Source organism: Benincasa hispida, chromosome 11 (assembly GCF_009727055.1).
Source record: "Benincasa hispida cultivar B227 chromosome 11, ASM972705v1, whole genome shotgun sequence".
Lineage (NCBI taxonomy): Eukaryota > Viridiplantae > Streptophyta > Magnoliopsida > Cucurbitales > Cucurbitaceae > Benincasa > Benincasa hispida.
In genome coordinates this window covers 31,387,556-31,413,215 of record NC_052359.1, presented here as the reverse complement: position 1 = coordinate 31,413,215, position 25,660 = coordinate 31,387,556, and the positions used below count along the sequence as shown (strand labels likewise).

The 25,660-nt window shown below is 32.2% G+C and overlaps 1 protein-coding gene and 1 long non-coding RNA gene across 14 annotated transcripts; one reads left to right on the top strand and one right to left on the bottom strand.

Annotated features, from left to right (window-relative positions):
* The first annotated feature begins 516 nt into the window (after positions 1 to 516).
* Positions 517 to 12,628, top strand: LOC120091548. Of its 11 annotated transcripts, XR_005485733.1 has the most exons (7): positions 517 to 777; positions 1,251 to 1,306; positions 4,945 to 5,941; positions 8,617 to 11,168; positions 11,722 to 11,908; positions 12,156 to 12,248; positions 12,347 to 12,361. It is a non-coding gene; the product is annotated as an uncharacterized LOC120091548 (long non-coding RNA). The 11 variants fall into 11 exon arrangements; XR_005485735.1 differs by lacking the exon at positions 11,722 to 11,908; XR_005485734.1 differs by lacking the exon at positions 12,156 to 12,248.
* Positions 5,941 to 21,579, bottom strand: LOC120091547 (MADS-box transcription factor ANR1-like). Of its 3 annotated transcripts, XM_039049634.1 has the most exons (8): positions 21,066 to 21,579; positions 14,669 to 14,747; positions 11,796 to 11,857; positions 9,359 to 9,458; positions 9,226 to 9,267; positions 9,058 to 9,141; positions 8,561 to 8,715; positions 5,941 to 8,430 (listed from the first exon to the last, which is right to left on the bottom strand). In XM_039049634.1, the coding sequence occupies exons 1-8, from the start codon at positions 21,245 to 21,247 to the stop codon at positions 8,415 to 8,417; spliced, it is 720 nt and encodes a 239-aa protein (XP_038905562.1). In that variant the 5' UTR covers positions 21,248 to 21,579; the 3' UTR covers positions 5,941 to 8,414. The 3 variants fall into 3 exon arrangements, with proteins under 3 accessions (XP_038905562.1, XP_038905561.1, XP_038905563.1); XM_039049633.1 differs by having other exon boundaries at positions 5,941 to 8,715; XM_039049635.1 differs by lacking the exon at positions 5,941 to 8,430 and having other exon boundaries at positions 8,710 to 9,458.
* Between the last annotated feature and the right edge of the window lie 4,081 nt (positions 21,580 to 25,660).

Below are 25,660 nucleotides of genomic sequence, written 5' to 3'. Positions count from 1 at the left end.
AACTTTAAGAATTTAATTGATCAAATTAAAAATTTAAAAGAATAATTATAACAAACCTTATTTTTTAGGGATGGTTTGTGTGATTTTCCCAAAATAAACCAAGACATTCAAAGTACAAAAACTAATGAAATAAATAAAGACTAAAATAATATATTATATTCTTTAATTAAAAAAATATATAAAAACATTATTTACAACAGTAGAGACATGTGCCAAAATTTCCAGCAATTTCACCAACCCCTATAAAACAACTTGTCAAGTTGGTTACCTTTTGTCCGAGCTGTCTGGGTCATGGTGTCCTACGTTTCCACTTGTGGGCCCCGCAAAATCAGTGCCTTTAAACTTCCCTGCACCCACAACTACTCTCACTCCACCACCCAGGGTCAAAACCGTCATTTCATTTTCCAACTTGACCTCTAAGAACTCGACAGCTCTACGCAACCCATTGTCTTTTCGTAGCTCCGGTTGTAGAGAATTCGAATTCCTACATTATTTATTTCATTCTCCCGGAATTGGCCGAGATATTTTCTTCTCTCTCCTCGTCGCCACCAGCTTTTTGATTCCTCTCTCTCAATCCGCGGGAAAAAAGGAAAGCTGAAAGTCACATGGAAAAAATCCATTGCGTCTCTCTCTGTTTTTCTTCTTCTAACTATGATCTCGTCGGAATTCTTCGTCGTGTTTCTAGGTTTTGAGTTGTTGCTTCTTGTTTGGAATCATCCATGGCGATTTCCTGATTCGGACGTCTCGATATATCATTTACTTTATTGATCATGTGGGGTAATGCCGTTTTTTCCTCGGTTATTTTCTCATTTCCGATTAGCGTGTAGATTGATACGATGTTGCGTCTTCTTCCGTAGTATGATTCAGCTACCTTCGTAGTAAATGATCTTTATATTTGATCGTTGTGTAATGTTTTTTTTTTAATGGAGGATGAGTTTCTTGTATCTACGGATGCATGGCTGGAGTACTAGCATCGGATGATTCTCCGATGAACTGTTTGAGAGTTTATTTTTGTTTTATTTAGAATTTCGACGCGCTGTGTAACATATACTAAGCTTACGTGTTTTTATATATATATATATTTCAATTTTCAACTGCATGATGAGTTGTCTGATTTTCTCAGACTGTAGCACCAGGGACATTGCATCCATGCTATTTTCTACATATCAGTTGGTTTCTAGAGAACTAATTGAGAAATCGATGTCTGCAATACTTACTCATTATCTATGGAAACTTTGACGTTGTGATAGGTGAAAGCTTGGGCTGTTGATGGTTGGCCACGACGAAAATGGGTGTGAAATGAAAGGTACTCTCGCAATATTCATTTATTTGAACCTTGTTTTTTGTGTTTATGGCGTCTTTAGAACTGGTAGCCTAGACACAAGCACATAATGCAAGGAATTGTCATATAGGAGGAAATTTCAAGTAGCCTGTTGAACAGTGTAACTGTTATCATGAGTTTAATGGTAGGAAAGGAAACCTTATGTTTTGGAAATAAGTCTCCATTTTATACCTGTAGAATTTCTATCATGATCTTGTATGATTTAAATTCTTGTTTAGTCTTGCACTTTAGGTATTGCCATTAACTATGTTTTATAGTGCTTACCGATTTTTGTTGGACGACCCTGCAATGTCAGGAATTTCACACACAAGGTAGCCTAGTTGTAACTTAGATGCTCCGTTCTATATTTCATGTCTATCTAATCAGGTTTTCTATGTCAGACGGCCTTTACTAGGTAATATAATGGAGGTCTCTTATAAAAAATAGAAGTCAACAAGTAAAAAACCCTGAGGAGGTAGAATATTGTAGAATCCATCACACTGGTATCTCTACAGAACCATCAAGTGTTTTCTCCGGCACATGAATTCAAATGTGATCATTGATTATTTAGGTTGGCACAGCAATGTCACTGGCACATGAATTTGAATATCGTTCAAATGTGCCATGAGTAAAAAACCCCGTTACACATTCTAATGTCAAAGGCACTTCTACCTCTTGGCACATGAATTTCTCTAGCTTTTTGAGGATCTCTATTAAGGTCGGATGCCTCAATGATTCATTTCTAGGAGGATTTGTGGTGGGAAAGTTTCTTTGCCTTATGTTTTCTCGCTTTTACAATTCACCCCTTTAGAATTTGCTTATGTGGATTCTATCCTTCTCTTTTTTTAGAGTTTTCTCTTGTACCATTGTACTGTTTAGGGTTTTGGGTGCTCTTTGTCTGATTAGGAGTCTTTGGATATTCTTTTTGTTTGATTAGGAGTCTTTGGATATTCTTTTTGTTTGATTAGGACTCTTTGGATATTCTTTTTGTTGTTGTTGTCATTTTGTTAATTTTATTATTATTATTATTTTTTTTTTTTTTTTTAATGATCTCTCCTTTCCTTGAGGACTAGGGATCTCAATTCTAAGCCATTAATTTGTTGAGAGTTCTCTTATTGGTCCCTTCTTTCTTTTTGTGGGGTTTTCTTTACACCCCTACCCCCACCTCCTATTCTCATTGCTTTAGAAGGTCAGAATCTCAAGAAGATCAAATTTTTTGCTCGGTTAGCCACTCATAGGAGGATTTACACCATTGACTTTATGTCTTATACAAAGTTTGTCGTCCAATAAAAGGTGAAGTTCTTTGTCTTGATGATTATCCACAGAAGAATTAATACTATGAATAGGCTCTAGAGGTCGTTGTCGTCTTTGATTGGGTCTTTTTGTTGTATCCTTTGTCAAAAGACGGAGGAAGAGTTGGATCATCATTTTTTGTAGTTGTGCTTATGCTCGGTCGGTCTGGAATTACTTCTTTGATGTGTTTAGTCTTCAGCTTCCCGACATGAAGCTTTTAATGATATAAGATAAGAGTTCCTAGACTTTGGGGCTGAGACGGAGTCTTGTGATGTTTGGCCTCTTGTGAGATTTCGTGTTTGTCTTTGGGCATTGGTGACAATTTTCTTTTGTAATTATTCTCTAGATGTTATGTTGTTTGATTGGAGTCACTTTCTTTAGGGTTGCTCCCTCTTGTGAGGGGAGTTCTCAAACGTAATTGAGATAGTTTTCTATATCATTTGGTACCAAAAACTTTGGCTTCAAACAAATTATAGTGATGCAAACTTTTGGCAGACTTTCCAAGATAATTTGGCTGAGATACGTCAATCCATTGATTACATATCTCAACTGAATCAACAGATGAAGTTGCAAGTCAAGCCATGAAGAGTCGAGTCACACAATCTATCCCAAGTCAGGAAGATTGCCCATGGTGTTAAATCACTGATTTACCCAAAAGCTTAAGTTAATAGATATAGGTAAATTTAATATTATATCATCTAACACTCTCCTTCACTTGTGGGCTTAGAATATGTAGAAGACCCAATAAGTGGACATTAATATTAATTGGGGAGGAAATACCATTGTAGAGGTTTGAACACATGACCTCTACCGCCTGCTTTGGTACCATGTCAATTTTAGAGAGAATTGCTAAATTGCCTTATTCACAAATAATAGAATTAGGTCACCATATGCAGAGGTCAGACCTGTTATAGATTAGGAAATTAAAATAATTACCTAATAAATACAATAAATACAGTCAATAAGGGAAAACATAATTAATATGTGTGTTACAAGGAAACATTAAACCAACGATAGGATAATTGGAACAAGTTCTTCTTTCTTATGTTTCTTTGATCATCTTTCCAAGCCAAATTTGTTTAACTTTCTTGGGGTTGTTTATCAATTAGTTAATGAGGGTTATCCTTAATATCGTTTTAGGAGTTCACCTAAACTACGGGGAGTTCTTAAACGTAATTGAGATAGTTCTATATATCATGTGGGCTTTGTTTTTGTTTTTGTTTTTTTTTAATTTTATTTTTATGATTTTGTATTCTTTCATTTCTTTTCTCAGTGAAAGTTGATATTTTACAAAAGAACAAAGAGAGAAAAAAAACCACCTTCTTTTCTTTCTAAACCTCCATGGTGCATTGTTTGTAAGAGTGCCTCGAAGGATTTGAAGCATACTTTCTAGAGATCAATTTGCAAATGTGATTTAAGTCTTTTTTTAAGGCATTTAAAGGGAAAATGGCAGAGTAGGTTTTGGAGGAGCGGAGGAGGTGTTACTTCACCCTTTGTGGATAGGGGCTGCACTTTGACAAACACTTTACATTTTTGATTTTGTAAATCGTTTGAAACATTTATTTGGAGAGAAATAAGAGTCTTTAGAGTTGTAGAGCTTGGGGAGGGGGGTTTCGGGGGTGGGAGGCCGCTTTGAGTTTTTGTAACTAAGGACTTTAATGCTTATAATCAAGATCTTGGGAGTTTTATTTCTTTTTCTCTTGATTTGCAACTTCAAATTTTAATTGTTAAATCACAGAGTGACTCAAATGCTTAAACTGATGGGTTATGGTAAATTTAATCAACTCTTAAACATTCCCCCTTGTTGGTTTGAAAATTTGTAGAAGTCCCAACAAGTGAAAGTCAATATTAATTGGGGTCTGGTGAGGAAATGACAATAGAGGTTTGAACGTAGTACCTCATGCTCCCTTAAGATGGTGCCTCTTTTGAGTTCACTATTCTTGAATCGGATCTCAATTTTTATTATTGGACCCAATGTCTGTTTGGGCTTTATGCGCTTTGATACCATATTAAATCACTGATTGACCCAAAAGTTTAAGTTGATAGGCTATGGTAAATTTAAAGAAACTTGTAGGATATTAATCCTAGGTAGGCGGACACTATGTATTGAACCCATTCCTTAGCCCTTTATTTACTACTAGGCCAATTGGTGATAGTTTATATCATTCAGTTTCATACATTAATACTGCCCACCTTTTTTTTAAATTTTTTTTTTTTTTATTTTGCAAAACTGCTAGTTAGTGATATCTCTCTAGTGAGCTTATACTGCATACGATACATGGCAAATAGGAATAATTATCGATGTTCTGTTTGTTCTTGTGCTTGTGTAGCAAAGTGTAATGGAAGGAAAAGAGCCAGCAATGGCTTGCTAGTTTCAAAACTTCACCAAGTCACACGTCAAGTTTAGGCAGGGTACCTCTCTTCAAAAGGTAAGGGGTTGGGTAGGTTTATTAAAAAGAGCTCAAAGTTTATATTGAACCAGTTAATAAAAGCTTGTATTGTTTTTGCGTGTGAAAAAGGCTTAAATTTATTGCAATCTATATCTAATGTGTGTGATACTATGTTATCTCTGAAATGTAATAGTTATATTCTTGATTTATGTCTCATATTTGCTCTTAAACTAGGTTTATGTCTAGCACAATTCTAGTTTACGTATATGGCTAAATAATTTGTAAGTGGGTCTTTCTTTTGATATTGAATTCATGGTGCTTATGCATGTTATCAATCAGGTATTCTGGTGTTAGAGCTTTACATGCTTACAAAGTTGCCATCTGGACATTTTGTGAAGCAAGGAGCAATGCAAATTTATTCACTCTTGTATTTACTTTGGTAGTTTTTATTTTCTGTTTCCTTTCACGTTTTTCTAATTTACTTGTAGGTTATAATTACTTATCGCTCATGTTAGTACTGGTGATTCCTCTTGTATGTATACCTTGATCTTGTGCTATGGAGCATGTCTGGATTTATAGTCTGGACCTTTACATGCTTACAAAGTTACAATCTGGATCTTTTTGTGAAGCAAGGAACAATGCAAATTTATTCAGTCTGGTATTCATTTACTTTGGTGGTTTTTATTTCTGTTTTCCTTTCACGTTTTTCTTATTTACTTGTAGGTTATAATTACTTATCGCTCATGTTAGTACCAGCGAATTCCTCTTGTGTGTATACCTTGACATTGTGCTATGGAGGATGTCTGGATTTATAATTTCTACTATATTGTGTATCGTACACATTTTGTTCTCTATATTTAATCTTTCAGATGCCGAAGTTTTCATTTCTGTGCTGTATATTCATGTCAAACCAGTTTACAGCCTTACAATCAGGAAGGTATGCTATACATTCTTTCAATCCACTTAGCCTTATGTCTATTACTTCTGACTTCTACTTTATACTAATTATATCATGCATATGTATATTCTTTTGCATGTATAAATATATTATTTGTTTATTTATTTATTGATGAATAACCAAACTTTCATGAGAAAAATGAAAGAATTCACAGATTTATAAAAATAAATCTCCCAAAGGGAGCCAAACTACAATAATGGACTTAACTCAAGTAACATAAGATCAATAGGGTAATTACAAAGTGGCCATGTCACTGAAGCCCAAATAGAAACATAGAATCTAAATCTAACAAGGGACCAAGCATTCACTGTAAGACCTGTCTCTAAAGATTTTATTATTTCCCTCACTCCATAGATCCCACAAAATAGCACACCTGACCTACCACGAGAATAATATTTTCTCATGAAAATGCGAATAGAGAAGAAACTCCTTGATTGTCTTCCTACACAATGAGAGCTAAGTAAAAATTGAACACCTCACAAAAACATCTCCAAATAGCATTAGAAAAATCACATCTTCAGACGTTATGATCAAGGTCCTATATTGTGCCCTCCTGCAAATAATACAACAAAGACAACCGACCAAAATGGTCTTCCTAGCTGAGATCTGTTCCAAGGTGTTAACTCTTTCATGCATAGCTTGTCATTTGAAGAACTTAGCCTTCCTGAGAATTTTCATCTTTCGAACAAAGGAAAAAATAGAATCACTTGAGGAGGAGGAACTAACCGAACATTGAAATAAAGGATTGGAGGAGAAGCCTGGTAGACAGGGACTTGAAAGGCAAATATCCATCCTACCAGGGCTAAAGCGAAAGTTGCCAAGCAAAGATAATAGAGCAAAATATCTGTTGTTTCCTTAAATGTCAACAGGTGACAGAACTCCCAAGAAGAAGGCAGGTTCTCAGAGCGAGAGGGGATCAAAGCCATCAAATGATTTCTCAAAATGGACAACAAATATAAATTGGGGATAAGGAACAAATGGTTCTACCCTCGTTCACTTATTCTCCCAAAAGTAAGCATTCCTCCCATCTCCCACCACATGCAGAACAAATTGGGATAGAAAAAAGAGAGAAGTTTCATGGGTTTCTGGAAGTGCTTTAACCCTACCAACGGTCTATTCAAAAGGGTGAGGGTCATACTTGCCACATTGACCTTGGGCCATAAGATGTCAGATTCATGATGGAATCACAAGGCCATTTAGCCAAAAGGACCTTGTTTCTCGCCCCTATGTGCACAAAGATATACATTTATATTGCGAAGATATAGGATTACAAAGTTTAGTTGTATCCTAAAAATTGGTTTAAGTTAGTTGAAATGATGCCTATTCCTGTCTGTGGAAAGTCAGAGGTCCTTTGGGTTTCACATTGCCATGGAGCTGGAGGAATAAAATTTCTTTTTCCATACAAACCAACTTTGGGATATTGAAAGGAGATTGAATACCACCACCAGCGTAAACAAGTAAACATAACCTGAGAGCGTAATATAATTGTGGAAAAAGTATATAACATATCCAAATTACAAAATACAAAGAAGAAATGGAGAAGTGCCCCTTTCTTTTGGAAATTGCAAACTGGCTACTCCAGCAACACTTTCTAGTTACTATCATAGATTTTTGGTTCTCAATGAACCATTCTAGCCATATTTGAAACACCTTAAATAGAAAAAGAAAATCAATTCAAGGATTAGTCATAGATTGACATTTCTATATATTATGAATTGAAGTTGGGTATGACAGGGCAGATATTGCAGAGTGCTTGAAGTATTTAAACAAAATAATCATAAGCTAACAACTCAAGTTTTAAGGATTGGTGATTATAAAAGTGAATGGAGAGAAACCTTTAGTTTTAAATTCCTTTACTGGTTTAAAATTTCATAGTCTAACAGCTGCTTTACATTGGTGATCTCATTCATTAATCATCCAAGTTAAGTTTGAGAATACACACAAGTGGAGTGTTAGTGACGTATATGAATGGTTATTTTAATCCCAAAACAGCTCACTCTTTTAGGATAAGGGATTATTTAATATGGTTAATTTTGGCAACTCAACAAAAGGAAGCCCACACTGCAGGCATCTCATATGCGATCAAGTGTCTACCAGCTTGGTACTGCCATATATAAGATTGGATGAACATTAACTTTCATTCAACTAATTGGCATCACAACTTTAGAGTCTGGTCAATTACTTAACACAACAAACGTTAAAAACAGCTAGAACAACACATGGTACATATGATGCATTGTCATTATTGGTAAACTTACTTATGTAGCTGGTCTTGCTGCTAAATTTATCTCATATATAGAGTTTGAAGAACATTGCATACCAAATGTGATGGATCTGGTGACATTAATGCACTAGTGACTGAAGCAGGAGACACCTTCATGTTGAACATGACCGTACTGTATGACAAGTTGATGAAATGACCATGGATAAATCATCCATGATCTAACTGCTGTTATTGCAGTTGCAATCTGTTGCAAGTTTCAATTATATCTATTTCAGTATGGCTTGGGAGTAAAAGTTGAGTAGTATAGATTGATATTCAGATGAATTTGATAGGGAATTTATTTCATGTCATAAATACAGATTGCTTGAACATACCCCAGCTTTATCCCTGGTACTGGTGTTTCATTGTTTTGTGGTTGTGGCTGTCTTAGCTGTAGATGGACGGGAGCAGGCATACTGTATCTATTGGTGATAGTGAATTGATGAACTGAGCTACTGCTCGTTTTATCCACTTCCATTGGTCCATAGGCCTGGTACACAAAAAACGCAGTCATGATTGAGGAGGGGACTTGAATCCCCCATTTTGGGATAAAATAAAAGTTATGTGGTAATCTTGTTTCTTTTCAATGTTGTGGGGGATTTTACTAGAGAGAAATAGCAGAATACGGAAGTCGAGAGATCCTAGGAGGACAATTTAGTTAGGGATTGGACCTTTTTTTTTTATTATTATTATTTTTTAATGTGGGTGGACTTGTTTCCTTTGTATGCCATTGTATACTCTTTAATTTTTTTTTAAATGAAAGTTTGGTTTTTTACCCAAAAATAAATAAAGTAAAAAATGAAGCATTTCAACATAAGTTTTGGATCTCTACCTTCATTTGCAGTTCTGCATTTTCCTTACGAATCATATCTAATTTCTTGTAGAGTTCCACATTTTCTTGATGCATATGATTCCCCTGCAACATAATTATTGCAAATTAGCTGTTGTTTCAGCACTTCTTCATATAATGAGATACATGAATATTTACAGTGGGGAAAACCTTCTGTCTTAGTTCAGTAATTTCATCACTTAAAATCTTTTCCTGCAAGAAAAATACAAGAACACATAAACATCCGCATACAATATGCTTTATCAGGTGTATGTTTTTATTGAGGTCTCTTCATAGTTTATACCTTCTTCACACGGACACCTTTCAAACTCATTTCCAACTGGCTTTCCAGATTTTGTAGATCTTTGACACTCAGGCCAGATAGTTCCTCACCCATCAGGTGTCTGCAAATATAGGAGTGTGGATATATTATGAACTCCTTTTCATATTTACGTAAACTATTGAATTATATTATTATTCCTCATCGATTCAGACTTGAATTATTTCATTTTATCTCTCGGTCATTAGCATGCCTTAATTATGATATAGAGCATGGATGGTAACGTAAGGTGTCAATAAAATGTTAAGTTTTCCACATTTTATCATGATTATCTAATTATCAGTCTAATTTTAAAGAACCAAGGAATGTGTGATTTTCTACAACTCATGCTTAAAATATATTTTGAAGTTACCACTTACCATATAAAGTTATTCTAGCCCTGACGATTGGAAGAGGATTTAGAACCTTCTAATATTGGTAGGCCAGTGTTTGCTGTTGGACGTTTGCTCATGAAGGCAATCAGAATGAAGGATGGGATAGTAGAGTTTGACTAAAATTAAAATTATCAAATGGTTTTCTGTTGAGAAAATTCATGAGGTCGAGCATTGAGGAAGAACTAATCAACCTTTTCATGAACAATATTAGAAGTTTTTTGATCTTGGTCAGGTCCCACTTTTGAGAAAATAGTAAAAGTTTTTTAATCTTGTTTGATTCACTGTGGACTATCTGATACTATTTGATTTGGAATCAACTTCTATCTCTCTTTCATACCAAAAATTTTAGGAAAAATATCAATTACTACCCTTAAACTTTATGGGTTGTATCAATTTAAACTTTGAAGTAATAATTTTTTCCGGATGGTGGCTCAAAGATAAGGCTAGAGTCTTGTGGAGTAATGCTTGTAGAGCTTCCCTCTAGGCTCTTTGGAAGGAAAGGAATATAAGATTGTTCTTAGATAAGACCTTTACTTCCAATATCTTTTTGTGAAAATGTCCTACTGCCTCCTCTTGGAGTGCTCTATATAGTTCTTTTTGAACACACAGCGTGCTCTCATTCTTTTAGATTGGAGGCCCTCACTCTTTTGATCCTCCAGTTTTTGGTTTAGGGACCCCAGGCCTTTTGTCTGTGGTTCTCTCTCTCTTCTGTTTAACGTAAAGTTTCTCCATTTCTAAAGAAAAGGGAAATCCAAGAACATTCTGAATTTGCCAATTCCAGTTGAAATACAAGCTCCAAGCTATGGACTGCCCAGGAAGTCTGAGATTCCGGAGCTCCCTCTCCACTCTCTTTCCCTGTGTTGATCCCAACAGAAAAGTGACAACTGACAAAAGACACTCCTACACCTGTCAGCTTATTTCTTCCAACACTAAATTGTAATTGATTATTTTCATTTTCAATCAAGTATTGATTCATCATCACCCTGCTCTGAACCATTGTTCTACCATTCATTCTGCTCATGAGTTAAATGGTCTATCTCATGTTTGTGCGTGCACACATACAGTCCATATAATGTGAATGTCACAGTCTACATGTTTTGATCATTTGATCTTCACTCAGCTTTTTCGTGTGTGGTGGCGATTCAAACACACAATGATATCCAACGAAGTTATCGATCTTGTTTGTCTTGTTTCAAGTTTCCTACATGCTATATATGTATATGTATATAATCAGAAACCATTCTTTCATACAGGAAAAATGAAAGAGTACTGGGGTAGTGATACACCAAAACTCAACCTTCAGAAGGAGCCAAACAAATATAACATGGGACTTCAATCAAGCAAAATAAGAGTTAGAAGATTATTACAAACAACATATACTCATTGAGGCTCGTAGAGAGGTATGAACCTAACAAGTGACCAAACTTCTTCCAAGCTCTTCAATTGGTCTAAAAATTGTATCATGACACTTACATTCTGAATATAAAATAATTCTCATGTACTTAAGTTGTGTTCTATTTCTAGTTGGAATGTACTTCAGTTGTTCTTATGCCTAATTGAAATGGCACATGCAATTATTGATGTGTATGGTGCATGTTGTTAATCATTTACTCGATTCATTGAATTGGAATGATTTGAGCCTTAGTAAGAAAGAAAACACCCATCTCTTTAGCTCCTTTTTTTCCTTTTTTTTTTTTTTTTGGGTGTTTGACAAGAGTCCTTTTAGCTCTTAACTTAGCTCTTACGTTTTTCTTGTTCTTCATCTAATATTTCGGCACCAAATTGTCAAAAAAATTTGGTTTCTTGTGAATGACCTGTGAAATAGAGGAACATTTGTGTTTTGCTCACTAGTTGATACAATAGCAAGTGTCCAGGCTTAAACCTCAGTAATAGGATTCCTTTGAGAAGTTTTTACGGTTTGATTATATTTTTTTCTCCTTGTATAATATAAAGTACAGGAAGAGTTTCTTTATAAAAAAAAAAAAAAGAAGAAGAAGAAGAAGAAAGTACAGGAAGAGTTGGAGTACCTGTGACATTCTTGCATGTAATGCAGCTGTTGCTTCAAAGCAGCTGCCTCTCTTTTCCAAAACTAGCAATCGTAGATTAGATGGTCAGCATTACAGTATTACTTGTGGCATAGGTGAGTTGAACATTCAAATGATTTTAACTAATTTATTTGGAAGGCCTTACTTTACTTCACTTTTGAATAGAATGGGATATAGTGCAAAACTAAGGAATAAAAAAAAATATATGTCTATATATTTGTGAAGATATAAGAAACTATTATTTCTGTGCCGTAATTACTGATTGGAGTAAATGCCTTTTTCTTCTGCCATTCCTCTTCTAGGCTATAGTCTAATATCCATGATTTTAAATAACTTTTGCAGTGGTACCTAAAATTTCAATGCTGATTGCTGAGTATGCACACACTATTATGTGAAGTTTCTTTTCTTTTAGGAGATTTGTTTGGTGCCTCCAAGGTTGATAAAATCACAGTATAGGGTTTCTATTATGTTACATTATTTCCTTCTTTTATAAATGAAAGTATAATTGAAGGCAAATCCCTTGATATCTCCAGAGTTTGATCCTTGCGGCTCGTGTGGATTTGCAGACTTAAAAGAAGGAAAATAAAGGCAAAACCAACCCACCCAAAACACAGGGATCACAAAATAAACAAGCAAACTGGATATATTACAAGTAAATCCTAACTGCTAACCATCAAGAAAAAGGGTAAGTCAGGAAAGAGAAACAAATCTGTCTATTAACTCATCACTAACACTAAACTCCAAAAAGCTTAGGCAAGGTTAATATATACTTGATATTTCATATGTATCCTCAACACTCTTCTTATATGTGAGCCTAAATACCAGTGTGATTTATGAAGTCCAACATATGCCCAATTGATATCAATTAGGGAGGAAATAGTGTTGCAAGGTTCAAACACTGAACTTCTTACTCTTAAGACCATATTGAATTACCACTGAACCCTAAAACTTAGGTCGATGGGTTATAATATATTTAATATTTTATATATATTCTCAACCACCTTGGGTTGACCTAGTGGTCAATAAGGACCAATGTAAATAGCAATGACATTAGAGAAAATGAGTTTAAGTTATGGTGACCATTTATCTTAGATTTAATATCCTACAAGTTGCCTTGATAACTACTGTGCAAGAAACTCAAAAGACTTGTGGATACTTTAAAATATAAAAATCTCAACATGAGAAGGTTCTCATCTTTTTCTCCAATCAAATATTTCATGAGACTAAAAAATAAAACTAGGCTGTGGAATAAGTGATTTTTGTCGTTCAATGGACTGAAGACAGCTCTTTGTTTGTATATTTGAGCTCACAACTGTGGACGCAATTGTTTTCCAAAACAATACCATACCTTTAAAGCAAAAAGAAGAAGCCAGGAAAGGTAGTTCAAGTCCATAGCTGATTTTCACAAAATACACTAATTTTAGCCGAGGACATAAGTAGAGGCTCTGTTAATGAAGGCTGAACAATAAACCTCCCCAAACCTATGAGCTAGGAGAAGAATCAAATTTTTTCATGAGATGTTATACTTCCAAAGTTTAGAGACGAAAGAAGAGGATTGGAGAAGGATAATAAGCTAAATGTTTGTACAAAGGATTGTAGGTTAGGACACCAAAAGGATTAATGTTCCCCACCGAACGATTATTGTGGCTGAGAGGCCCAAAACTAAGATTGATTCTGTGAATGATGAAAATCAGGGAAGCCAATTCCTAGATCTCTCTGCCAAATGGAGTTTTACATGGAAGTGAAAAATGGGGAAGGATTGCCGGTGGAAGATATAATGGAGGAGGTCGAGAAGTTTCCGATAGGTACACTGAATACTAATGAGAAGTTTTGTTTATTTACTTAAATGTACTTTCGCACCCTGAATAATCCGCCGATCTGGTGCTTCTTAAATATCAGCGTCTCCAGTTCTACCATCCCTCTCCCCCCCATATGTTTGTCAGCTATTGTTGTGGTTTCCGATCTGCGCCACATTTCCTCCATTTGTTACATCTCACTTTCCATATCCTTCTCAATGCTCAGCTCCATCTCATTTTCAATTGCTTCAGTCTAACGTCCATTGTGCTTTGAATTGAGGAAACTCCCCTTAACTTTGGGGAACTTTCCAACCATGCTTTATTTTATTGTTCCATCTTATTTTCCATCATTCCTCAACGAACTCACTTCTCTCATACAACTCTGATAAGCATTAAAAGAAGTTTCATTTGTAAGCAAAAGCGAAGTGCAATTTAGGAGAATTCTAGTCCTCGAAAAGCCTTCTAGGCTCTTCGCCTTTTCTCTACTGCCCATAACTACTTAAAACACTTCCTACTTTTTTAAAAAACAACTTAAAGGCTTCTCTCCTAGTTACATGGGTCCTGCATTTTGTCATTCTTTCTTACTACTTTTCCCACTTGACACCTCCTTGCTTTCCTTACTGCCCCTTTCTTATCTCCTTGTGTAATTGTCTAAGGAAGTCTATCGTGAATTCATACGCATGCAAGTTTCATAAACTTTTTGAAGATCACAACATTAGCAAGTTCTCTAATTCTGTTGTAGGGATCAAGAATCTATTGCAGAAGTTATTTTCTTAGTGTCCTTAGCCTTTTTTCTAACTTTATCATCCGTATCGTAGTGATTTCACTTTTCATCGAGACATAACCTATGCAGTTCCATCTGATGTTCCAAGCCATTGAATTTCACCTTGGAAAAAAATCATCTTTGAGGAACATATTTGTCTCTATATCAATGTATTGGTAGAAAGTTCTTTACAAAGTTTATGCTTCATTCAAAATACAGTAAACATGCAGATGTTTATGTTAACGAGACTAAATTAATGAGGAAATTGGAATTGTAGATGAACGAAGAGAGATTACCTGGAGTTCTGAAACAGAGTTCATCAGCTGATTTTGCTCCTCTTTCATCTTGTTGTAGCGATCAGTAATCGACCTTATGCTGATAAGATAAAAAATACTTAATTATTCAGTACATAATCACACTAAAGCAAATCTGGAATTCTTAATTGCCATGCTATTCCAGAAACATCATAAACATTAATTCATCCAAACTTTTTATCTTCAGTTTTCACATAATGTTTCAGATTAGAAAGAATATCTCAAATTCTACCTAAATAAATCAAGGACACCTGACTTATGCCCTTCTTTCATAAACCATGATGAAGACATTATGAACATGGATCGGTGCAATTTTCCCAACTTTCCAATTTATGCAGTATTTTGTGGGAAGGGTTTTGATATGTCTTGTTGCTAGAAGTCTGATAAATCTGATTATGGTGTTGTTCAGAATGACCATGCCTGATAGGTTAAGGTAAATAACCTAATGGCCTTGTGGTCTATAAAGGCTCATGTAAATAGTAGAGGACTTGAAAGGAAATAAGTTTGAGTTATGGTGACCGTCTATATAGGATTTTATGTCTTACAAGTTTCTTTGACATCTAAATGTCAAGTGATTGTGTTGTAAGAATAGTTGAGTTACGTGCGAGCTGGCTCGAATACACATAAATATAAAGAACATCGACCTATTTCACTGTTCAAACATTTCTTTTCCAATGATATGTTTTGCTCTACAAACATTCTTTCCCAATTTTCGTATCTTTCCTTCTCGAACCACGTTTTTAATGTACTTGATCTTGAACCAACTTGTTGAAGTAGAAACAACACTAACTATTCTAGAAGATTCTTAAAGTATCTACATAAATAGCTTAAGTGTAAATATTACACATCTCTAGTAACTAGAAGATTGAATAAATATCTCAAAAGAAATATCCTAGCATTTATTTGGACTCCAAGGAATTCCAGAGAGGTTTTTAATTTTTCTTTTTTTTTTTAAAAAAAAAAAATAAAATTGAAACAACTACTTTCATTGAGAAAATAAAAATGAAAGAATATAAAGGTATACAAAAAAAATCTCACTAAAAAATGGTTTCTAACTAGGTAAGATATTGTCTAAAAAACAATTACAAAAAGTCTTCGAAACTGAAACCCAAAGAGAAACATGAAACCTCACTAGAGACCAGACCTCACTAAGGTCCCTCTCTTCACCACGAAACACTATTGATTCTCTCCCCCCAAATATCCCACAATAAAGCACACACTCACACAAACAAAAAAAAAAAAAACAACATTTCTCTTTGAAAGGCAGATGGAGGAGGAACTCTTCGATCATTCCTCGAACATCCATTTGGCAAGCCAGTGAGAAAGGAATTCTAAAAAATTCCTTTAGATAAGGATAATCTCATAGAAGATCTAGAATAGTTTGCATCCTAGAAAAACCTAGGAAATCCTCTTGCTTGAGCTCCATTAATCTCACACCTATAAATAGTAGATACATCCTCATTTGTAAGTCAAGTAGTCAAGCAAAAAGAAAGAAAAGCACGAGAGTTTGACAAACTTAGAGTGAAGAAAAGTGAGTGGGTGAGTTTTGAGAGAGTGAAAAAGGCTTCTCTCAAAAGGTGTCCTATCTTTGTACCTTTTTTTTAGTAGAAGTTTCTTCCAAAGAGATTGTCTGTCTTTCTTTTTTTTTTTTTTTTTTTTTGCCAATTTTCCATACACAACTTTCTTATTACATGATTTTGCTATGACTCATCCATAATCTTATTAAGATGAAGCATCATTTGACATGTTCTTTTCCAAAAAGACAGGTAGAACTAGAAACTGCAGTTTGATTTGAGATGGTCCTCAATTTTTCTTTCTAGATATAATTACTCTACATCTTTAAAACATATAGCTGGAGAATACTTTGTTCCATATGATAGCTCCTCAAATAAAAAGATCATTATAAGAATACAAACGACATTATAGAGCACATTTTTGTGGTTTGGACATCTCAAGGAAAAAGAATTCTCACGAGTTGTGATTTAAAGATGAAAGATAATGATTAAAAAAGTGTTACCCTAACATACTCTGGTTGTTCTAGGCAGATAGCTTTGAAGGACGTAAGTTACCACCTGTGGTCTTGTTTCTAGCAAACTTTTGGTATCTCTATGGTTGAGGATCTTTGGTTTTGAAGTTATGTTGGGTTCGCTGTTTCAAGTTACAGGTCATTTTTTTCCTCATAAAGCTCGTATTTTCTGCTGTTGTGTCAACTAATTGGTCAGTGAAAAAGCAAGAAAATTTTTCGAGCTTTCATAGGAGGTTGTTGGTGAAGGATTGGGGTCAATGGTTTTCTTTGGTTCACTCTTTGTAAGGTTTTTTTTATTTGGTAATTGTGAGTTGAGGCTATTGTTTTCCATTTTTTGTGATTGCAACTATTCAATAGGCCACTACAATGTGGCTCGTAGTTCAGTACTGTTGGATATATGAGAGAAATACCTCAAATTTATATCCTGCAATTAACAGGTGGCGTTCCAAGCTTTTAAGCTACATCCAACTTGTTACGTAACCACCACATTAATTTTTCATGGTTGTGTACTTTTTTTTCCTTCTTTCTTTTACTTTATTGTGTGTCATGGAAATTAGTTTGTTCATTAAAAGAAAATTTGGTTTTAGAGAATAACTCAATGGATCACTCAAAAAGGACTTTATTTGGCCACTCATAGGCTCAATCATAATAACCGAAGAGATCAACTCTTATCCTAAGATCACCAAGAACCATAAAGGTCGACTCTTAGGGTCTAGCATAGAAGTTATGAAGGCCATAAAGGCTGACTTCATAGACCTCATGAAGGCCAATTTCATAGGGTCGGCCATGAGAACAAAATAATGCCTAATTATGGAGTCCGATCCTATGGAGCTTAAGGAGGTCGACTATGATTGACAAGTTATGATCAAGTGTCCGTCTATTAAGCCAACCACATAATCAAGTTAGTAATGATTAGAGATTAAGTTAGTAATGGTCAAATTAATTATCTAAGAGGTAAATTAACCAAGTGACCATTACCAAATCATTTCTCTATTTTATCAAACGAGCTCCAAACGTTGGAGGTAAGCTAAAAATACTATGAATTTTTTATTCTCTTGCTCTCTCTAAATTGTAACTGACTTAATCATTGGAGTATTAGTGGTCAAGTACCACTATGGTGGAAGGTCTTTTCTATCGTGCAAGGGTGATTGTTCAATTTTTCCCAAACATTACAAACTGAAAGTTGGTACCTAGTTTTAGTATCAACACGGTTTATGCATGTTATCTAAATTCAAATGTTTTATCTATAATTACAAGGAATGTTGTATATAATTGAGTTAAAATATTATTTTGATTCTTGAATTTAAGGGGTTTCATTTTTATCCTTTCTCATCAAACTCTTAGTTGATTTTGATTGATCGTCTTAAAAAGTATATTGTATATTATAGTAGGACTTGACATGTCATTTCCTTAATAGTCCTGCTACAACTTAAGCATTTCTTGATAATTAAAGTTTTGATAAGCTTCTCTATTTGTTACATGTTTAAATTTTCGCATTTTACAATTGTAATGACATATTTTTCAAAAGAATATTATTTTAATAGTTCTTTTGGATTACAATAAGAGGTGGGTTGCATTTTGAACTTTGTCCCAATTAAAATTCAAGCGGATGTTATTATTTTGTAAGAGGTTAGTGAATGTTATTAAAAGTAAAAGTTGTTAAGTCATTCAATTCCCTATTATCACTTATCTTCCTCAATCAATCATCCTTGAATGTACTAAAAAAATTACATCCTTAGAATACATAAAAGGGTTTTTTTCCCTTTTTCTTTTGTATAAGGGATTTGAATAACTTGAATCACAGACCTCGTAATTATTAATACCCTCATATGTCAATTGAGTTATGTTCGGATTATTGGTTAAATATATAGAATTAAACAAATATCAGTGGATTTTTTTTTTTTTTTTAGGTCAAACTATGTAATAATTGTCTTGGATTATAACTTGTATGAATTGTACACATAAATCAAATCATGAAATTTTAGAATCTAAATTTCTCTCTTATTCTTTTTTCTCAAGAGAATTCTCACTCTTCATCCTTCTATTTCTTATTAGAATTTGAGGAAGAGTAGAAACTCTTGAAAGTATTTTTTTTTTCTTAATTAAGGGGAATATTACTCTTTATGGTTTTAATTTTTTTATATATATTTCACATTGTCTTTTTATAATTAAAAGTGGAAAATGTAAATTTTTGGAGCTAAAAGAGTAATTATGCTGCCCAAGTTTGAGTAGAAAATGTATTTAGTATCCTAAACTCAGATAAAATGAAAAAACAAACAAACAAAAATATTCTATTTATAATAGGGATTAAATCTTCATTTTCATAACACAAAAATTTCACCCCTAATATCAATTTAACTTTTGGTAACAATATATCTAATTACAAAAGCAAAGTACTTGGTATGTAAAAGAAAAAAAAAACTGTCAAATAGTTTTATAATTCTGAATATAACTGAAAAACTAATTATCAAAGAACAAATATAAATAAGCCATCCACATGAGTTTTTCTTTAATTTGCAAAAAAAAAAAAAAAAAAAAACTACTTTTAATTTCATTAATAATAAAAAGTAGAAACTCGGGACTTGTGGGTATAATTTTCAGTTTGTGCACTTATTTATTTTGAATTATTTACTATTGGTGTTTTATGTACGTAAATAAAATAAAATTATCAACCTACACAATTTAAAAGATATTACATTTTTTTTTTTTCACAATATGTGGAGTGAGGAATCGAGCCTCTAACTTTGAGGTTAATAATACAACCATTATGTCAATTGAATTATGTTTATCATCTTTTGAGAAAAAAATATATTACAACTGTCATCTCAATAAATAAAAACCACACATAATACACTTTTTGTCTCACACATTTGTTAGAACTAAAAAAAATGTGTATACACATTTCAACTTGGTTTTGATGACCACTCACCCACCCTAGATCATATCATATTGCCAAAGTTTGGTAGAGATCCTCATAAGCTTTTATATTTATTTAATCGTAACGCTCATGGAATAGTGAAAATAGGGGCAAAAAGCAACCAAATAATGCAATAATACAGATACTTAAACCAAGTGGAATGCAATTAAGAATGTAATTTTGAGGATATATATACAAAGAGAGAGAATAAATTACTATGCCAATCAATGTATTATTGAAAAAAAAATACACCTAATAGGATAAAATGCATCAAAGAGACAAAAAAAAAAAAAAACTAGTATATTTTAGAGAATTTATAGAAAGGGTTATGAGAAAATATATGGAGAATTAAAGAAAGGAATATTGGACAATGCTTAGACATAAAGGGAAACAAGAGAAAGCAAAAATATACCCTAAAAATTCTTTCAAATATATATATTTATAATCTTACAAAAACAAAAGAAATATAGTGATAGAAAGAAAATATATAGAGAGAATAATAGAAAAATAAATCCTAAGGGGGAAAAAAGAATTTAGACAAAGATGATGATAATAATAATAATAATAATCTAGAATCACAATTATATTATTTCTCATAAAGTGTGATCAAGATATACAATAATTGAAATTAAATTATATCAAACATTAACATGTTTCCAAAAGCTTAAAAATTGAAAGATATCAACAAAATATTCAGCCTATATATATATATATATATATATATATATAAATAAAACTAAATTTGAAAAAGAAAATTAATTTAAAACACAGAAAGCAGAATGCATGTTCTTAGTTTTAGAGAGAATCTATCATCCACCACTCACTTCCTCGGAAGTTCAGAAAGGTACAAATTAAAAAGATCTAAAGAAAGAAAATTTAAAATAATAATAATTAAAAAAAAAAACCAATAAGAAATTTTAACTACAGTACAACATAAGAGAAAATGAAACCATAATATTAACAAAGAAAATGCCCATGCAAAATAATAATAATAATAATAATTGAAAAAAAAAAACATGCAGAAATAATCCAATAATAATGTTTGAAAATTTTCCCCATACTTGAAAACACAAAATAATTGTCTTATTTTGATAATCCTTTTTTAATTAAACGACAAATCTCATACATTTGAAGAACAAACTCATCAATTTATCACACATACGATATTTAATTCCAAGAAATCGCTGTACTACTAAAGTTATGATCTTGGATAACTAAAATATATATATATATATTTCACTTCTAATTTTGATTATAATCTTTAAGTTCTTAAAAAAAAATTTAACCTTAATCATGATATTATGGAGAAACACAAAAACAAAAACATATATGAATTGGAAAAAAAAAAAAAAGGAAAACCCAGTTGATGAAATTATGAAGAGAAATTACATACATATTTAGAGAGAGAGAATTGTAGAGAGAGAAAGGGATCTGACCTGGAACTGGAATAATCATAGAGTTTGCCAGTACTTGAAAAAATGATCAATCCAACTTCAGCATCACAAAGAATTGAAAGCTCTCTAGCTTTTTTCAATAATCCACTTCTTCTCTTTGAAAAAGTTACTTGCCTGCTTGTTGAATTGTCTATTCTTCTTATCACTATCTTCCCTCTTCCCATTTTTCTTCCCTCTTTTCACCCCTAAATTTCACTCAAATCTCCAAATAAAACCCAACTTTTTTTCTTTTTATATATGAAACCCTTAATTCCCCCAAATAATACCCAAAAAGGGTACTCAAAAAACCAAATTGGAGATCCAAAAACGACCAAAACAATAATAAACAGTTGAAATTATACAAGAAAAAAGAGAAAAAAGGTAGGCTTTTTACTGCTTAAGGGTCTGTGGATTTGCTTCTTCTCTTGTGGCTTTTCTGGAGAGAGATTTCCAATTCAAGTTCATCTATCTCTCTCTCTCTCTCTCTCTAAGACCTTTTTTTTTTTTTTTTTTAATTTTCATTTCTATTTGTTGCATTATATGCTTCAGAAATTTTAAAAATAAAATAAAAGCTAAAAGCGGTTTTTTCATTTGACAGCTAAACAGTGCCAAAACCTGGGCGCATTTCAAAACCGCTCTGTGGTTTTCTCCTTTTGTGTTAATGAGCCAACCACCGCGAGTAGAGAAAAACCAATCTACTCGCTCTGTCCATCCGACATGTCGTTACGGTAAATCAATCCAAGACTCCTTGGCGTCCGACAGAGAATCCCGAGTCCGTGATTTACCATACGTGTCGACATGGCGGAGCGCGTTTCTTTCACGCGCTTTGCCTCACGTAGACTAAAGCTTTCCTCGTACACACCAAATCCAGGAGAAGTGGAAATAACAAAAAGACGTTCGGAAGTTGTTTTGTCGAATAGATCGCCGACACGTCGCTCGCGGAACCCTAGGAGAGAGAATTTATCCCCTGTTGCCATTTCTAGAATGTCCACGTATGTACTTCCTCTAAACATCTGCCACGTGTCCTATCTTTTTTAGTCCTCCTTTCCATTTTCATAAGCCACTCGAATGCGCCGGCTAAGGACATTTTCATCCCAATTATGGAGCTTCATGCCATAATTAGAAATCCCCTAATTATTTTTTTAAAAAAAGATTATTATATTTAAATACTTCCCTTTTCTTTCTTATTATTATATTAATTATTAAATAATTTATGATGTCCTATTTCTCTAACTCAAATCAACTTAAATTATTCTCATTCTTTTTATAATATTTATATATGTGTATTTTAAGTGGCTTAAGTCAGCTTAAGTTATTCACAGCTTCTAAGTTGGAAGAAAGCCACGACTTGAAATTAGTTTAATATTTCAAAAGTTATTTATTTGAATATAAGTAAAAGATATAAAAATATTATCATAATGAATCAGGTCTGTACTGATTTTAATTATGTGTGCTGATTATTTATAATTGACAGCTAAGAAGTCATTTTATTATAATCCCTAAATTATTACATAGTTTTCGAAATCGTCACTTCAATTATTATTAGTTTTAATAAATTTTAGTACGAAAAGTCGTCATTTCGATGCTCTTTCCTCTTTTGTTGAGAAACTATATTCAATTTTCGTATCAACTTAACGTAGACGTTATTCCCTTCTTTGCTTCACATAGACGTTCTTATTAACTATACAGTAAGAATAATAATTACTATATTAATAAATATTTCATTCTATACATATCCTATATATGATTTATACTATAACCCTAGAAATTAATATACTACTATATGAAAGTATGTAATGTGGAAGAAGTAGAAAAATGTAGCAACGACTAATTGAAGGGAAGAATTAATGACTCATCATATATATTGTGGGATTATATAAATAGATAGGTATTAAATAAAACATGCTTTAATTCAAGTCAAATAAATTTTAATAAAAAACCATATCATGATTGATCTACCACCCTTGAAAAGATACTATTAAAGTTTCCAAAGGTTCAATTTAAAAAAAATGTTTCAAAGGGTTGATGAACCAATTCATGTGAACACAACCCTTTAAGTTTTATAGAGTCAAATAGTTTATTAAGAAAATAATAATAAATAAAATAATAGTCTTATAGCTCTACACAAAGAAAATAATAATACATTAAAATAATAATCTTATAGCTCTACACATTTTGATGTGCTTAAATGACATTTTCACTAGGTTTTATTTAATCGAATTAAACGTGCCAATATGTTATTATAATTTGTTAAAAAAAATTTAAAAAATGACATGAAAATTATTGTTGTTATTATTATTATTATTAGATAAATTATTTTAAATAAAAAACTATTTTACTATATTGATAAATAAGTTACTATTTTGCTATATATGAAAACAACTCTTACTATTATTAGTTCAACAAATGTGTGGGAATGACTTTTTGAAACCTTCAACCTTCTTTTATGACGTGCATTCCTTTCTTTAAAAAAAAAAAAAAAAAAAAAAAAAAAAAACACTTTGGTGTTTCTTTTGAATCTCATTTGCTAATCATTTAGTTTTAAAATTTTGTTTCTAAAAATTAAGCCTATAGACATTACTTTTACCTCCAAATTTTTTCTTTTGTTATCTATCTTTTGCCAATGGTTTAAAAAATGAAGGCAAATTTTAAAAACTAAAAAAATAGCTTTTGTTTTTGAAATTTGGGTAAGAATAAGGACGAAATAAGCTTAATTTAAAAAAAAAACGAAATGGTTATTGAACAAGCCTTAGATTTTTAAAAGGGACCGTTGCAAATATAGACATTAGACCAAAAGTATTAGTAGATATAACATAATGTAAAAAAATTACAAATATGACCAAATTTAAATAGTCTATTAGTGATAAATCATATTATTGGTAAGAGTCTATTAGTGATAGACTATATCACTGGTAAGAGTCTATCAACAATAGAAGTTTATCGTGGATAGACTTGTTTATATTTGCAATTTTTTTAAAATGATATTATACGCTTGGTTATTATTCTTAAAAATGCTACCAATTGTAATTACCTTTTTAAAAATATATTTAAAAAACTAATTATTTGACGTTCCAATGGCTTTTTAAACAAAAAATTATAATATAAAATTATAGACAAAACTATAAATTCAGCGAATAAAATTATGAGCTTCCCTTTTAAAATTAAGAAAATATAATAAATTAAACTAATATGTTAAAAGGTGGACGATTTATTCTCTATTCGTTGCAATTTTAAACTTTAAAATAATAATAATAATAATAACAATAATAATAAAGAGTCGATCTTCAATCTAAATCTGATAATCTCATAACTATTACCATATTGAAAGTAACATAAATTAAACTACAATATAAAAGTTTTTTTTAATTAAATATAAAAATTTAAAAGTTATAGCAACCTATAGCCTATTGAATACATCTAGATGTTATTTAATATAATTTCTAATAAAACATATCAAAGAAATTTCCATCATTTAGAATGTTTTAAAAAAGAATTATATTAGATTATTTAAAATTACATAAAGTATACAATTAATAATTAAGGTAAAATAATCAATTAATAATATTATCACTTAGCTTTCAACTTCTAAATTAGATATATTATTAATTGTTTTTCAACCCTTGGCCCTACTCTAAACCTTTTATATACATATGCCAACTCCAATCATGCACAATCTAAGACAAACAAATAATATGGCAAATAAAAAAAAAAAAAACATTCTTATATTTTAGAATGTACTATATGTCCTTTCTTTTATTTTAGGATATACTATATATGTATTTGCATTTCAACAAATAATTACTCCATCCTTCAAACAAAGAGCTCAAAAATCAGGTTGGATTCAAAATATATAGTCAATTTAGGCTCAAATCAAGGAGACACTATTATTATAAAAATAATAATAATAATAATAATAATAATAATAATAATTTGGGCCATCTTAAGAAAGGAGAGGAAATTAGATTTAAATGAAATTTATTGGTTTTAATAAGTTAATTAGGTCAAATTGAACCAAAGGCATTTAAGTTTAATTCAATTTCAAATGATGAGCTCAACTCAAACTTAATAATTAAAATATTTAGGTTGAATTAGTTTGAGTCATATAATTTATTCATTTTTTTTAAAAAAAAGTGAAAATATTAGCTTGTTGAATTGATTAATTCTCTCCGAGCATGGGATTAAGATCACGTTTACCATACCATAATGAAAATCAGTGTAATCTTAATGGAAATCCATTGATTGATCAATTGCAATAAGTCTCAATAACAAATGTAATTAAATTGTTTTTAATATGTTTACTTAAAATTATGAATTTTTTCACATTTACTGTGATCGTTATTTCTGAAGGACAAACGGTAATAGTAAATAACGGTAATCGTGACGGTAACAATATGCCACAATTTCCAAATGCAACTAGATTGAGCACGCTTTGTTCGTCAATCAATTTCGCGTTTTTTATTACAAATTTGGAAGTGGGCTTCATGTGTTAATACGGATGCAAAACACAAATAAACAACATCAAAGATAATCAATTGGGGCTCACTTTTCATATTACCATTGATTTATTACCTTTTCACGAGGGTAAACATGGCTTAAAA

Bases quoted from the DNA above. Each gene is read 5' to 3' on its own strand.
- LOC120091547 (XM_039049633.1), bottom strand. From the start codon at position 21,247: ATGGGAAGAGGGAAGATAGTGATAAGAAGAATAGACAATTCAACAAGC. The intron at 9,268-9,358 runs GTATAAACTATG...TTTTTCTTGCAG, and splicing joins AAGGTGTCCGTGTGAAGAAG to GAAAAGATTTTAAGTGATGA. The intron at 9,142-9,225 runs GTTTTCCCCACT...ATTATGTTGCAG, and splicing joins TTACTGAACTAAGACAGAAG to GGGAATCATATGCATCAAGA.